Here is a 2,106-nt window from a genome sequence, read left to right as displayed (position 1 = left end):
AGGGTGTGTTTGCATCCTTTGTGGATTCCCCGCCGCTAGATCAACAACACGAGTGAGGCCGAGAGGTGTGTTGATCCTGTAATGGGGTGACGTTCGCAATGAGAGGAGGAGGGCCAAACAAAAGGACACGAAGCATAATGCACTACTATGAGGGCTCTTCCTACTGTCACTACAAGAATGCAACATAGAATGAGCTTGGATCTTCATCTTGTTTCAGGTTTGGTTCGAAAATACGCTAGCCAATGCTCTCCACTTCATCTAGAAATGATTCCTTTTGGAAAAGGTCGCACGTTCACACAATATCCCGCTCGAAGTCGAAATATTCCCTGACCAGTGTGGAAATCCACACTAATATACACTGGGCAGAATACTATAGTGTTTGATTCGCTTTTGCTGAGAACTCGGTTGTTTGTGTCGATATATCCACTTCTGCGTCTAACGTCAGTCATCTGCAGGTAGATCGGGGGGACAACATTCACCTTGGTTGCCGCCAACTCAGCTTTTGATACCTCCCTTGCTACCGGCAAAAAAAAGATAAGTAGAGACATGTGTCGTTCAGCCAATGGCTCAATCCATATGCAGCGAGTACCTTAAACGTAATGCCGTGCCCACTAGTGTGAAAAACTGTCTCCACACCCATATGTGGAATTGCTTTCAAAATTTGTTGCCACTTTTGTTTCATTTGTCTACCAAGGCTTCTATAAAAATAACAAGTTAGTAAATTTGTGATATTGATGAGGTTGTCTTCTGTAATCACAAACCGGACATTCTTCTCAACAACTTGAGTTGGGTTGCTTGCGATCACGGATGCTTTCGGTCGCTTGAAGACTGCAGAGTCGAACATACGTCGAATACCACTCAATGTCGCTCCAATATCAGCAATACAGATAGTTTTGGTTTGCAGCGCTCGTTCAGATTTTCCCGTGTTACTTCTCCGACAGAATCGATAGTATCCACCACCTTGATCAAGTGGCCCATCCAGCTTTCAAAGCTTCGTTTGCCTTTGTCGACAACGCATTCTGCGATGCGCTGACACACAGTGAGGATTGCCTTGTATTTCTCGTTGCGCGATATCACCCATATTTTTTGTCGACTTGAACATTTTCAGCAACAACCTCGGAAGTCATCACAGGCTCGCGTTCGTCTTCACTGCAATCTTCAGCAATTGACCAGAGCGCTCCGGAATGGCATCGAAAAGTATGGGGGGCCGATACAATGCCTCCTCGCGACGCAGGAAAATGATGTGCAGGCAGGGGGGCAGAAGAGATTGATTATACATGCAGTTGCACAAATTGGACTCCAAACATACCTAAAGACAATAATAGCCATGACATTGTTAGCATCATTCGCAACAGTTACTTAATTTGATTAATCTTACAGCATATTGACTCGAAGATGTCCTGACTGTCAATGTGAAGACAGGAGGGAATGTGTCGCGACACTGTAATCCGCCTCTTTATTGGCTTCGTATTGTTTTTCCATAAGATCACATGCATGCGTGGCGAGTCGCAATCTACGCCAATATCTGCATCTCTTCGTTGTAGGTATTGTTGTAGCGAATACCCGCACGCCGGCTCTTGTAATTATGCTTGTCTGCTGCAGTCCGCTGGAGAATCAGCAGATGGTCGATACACTCGTCCATTGGCATATGCCTGTTGAGGATATCCTTGGCGGCTCCCCAGCTTGCTTCAAGTCGGATGTTTGTGTTGTAGTCTAAATGCGGAATACTACCTCGCATAAAAGAACACCACAGCTGCTTGCACATCAGCCAGTTAGCCTCGAAATACTCGTAGAAAGCTGGCTTCCCCTAGCACAGCTCTTGAATAGCACGTAAGTAGCGATCCAACTCTCGTTCATCTTCCATCCGCACTTTCATCTAATCAAATTTTTGATGTGCGTCGTTACGAAAGACGTGAACCCATATCCCATTAGCTCGTTTCCCGCTTCAAGTAGTCTGCAAGATGAAAGTGACATAGAATCGCCGTGGCGTCGGGCAGTTCCTCTGCAAGAACGTCGAGCTCGGTAAAATTCTCGTCTATTTTGTTGGTTTGTTGGCATCTACAGCCGTTTCCACGGAGATTTGGATGTGATCCGTCGCGGTGGATG

The 2,106-nt window shown here is 46.0% G+C and overlaps 1 protein-coding gene across 1 annotated transcript; it reads right to left on the bottom strand.

Annotated features, from left to right (window-relative positions):
* Positions 1–1,513: 1,513 nt before the first annotated feature.
* On the bottom strand, positions 1,514–1,738 carry PPTG_04089 (hypothetical protein; the record flags this gene model as incomplete). Its single annotated transcript, XM_008897914.1, has 1 exon — positions 1,514–1,738. One exon carries the CDS (start codon positions 1,736–1,738, stop codon positions 1,514–1,516), a length of 225 nt encoding a protein of 74 aa, XP_008896162.1.
* Between the last annotated feature and the right edge of the window lie 368 nt (positions 1,739–2,106).

This window comes from Phytophthora parasitica (genome assembly GCF_000247585.1).
Source record: "Phytophthora parasitica INRA-310 unplaced genomic scaffold supercont2.6, whole genome shotgun sequence".
In the NCBI taxonomy this organism is placed as follows: domain Eukaryota; phylum Oomycota; class Peronosporomycetes; order Peronosporales; family Peronosporaceae; genus Phytophthora; species Phytophthora nicotianae.
Note: the sequence above shows the minus strand (reverse complement) of the source record. Positions and strands in the feature narration are given on the sequence as shown.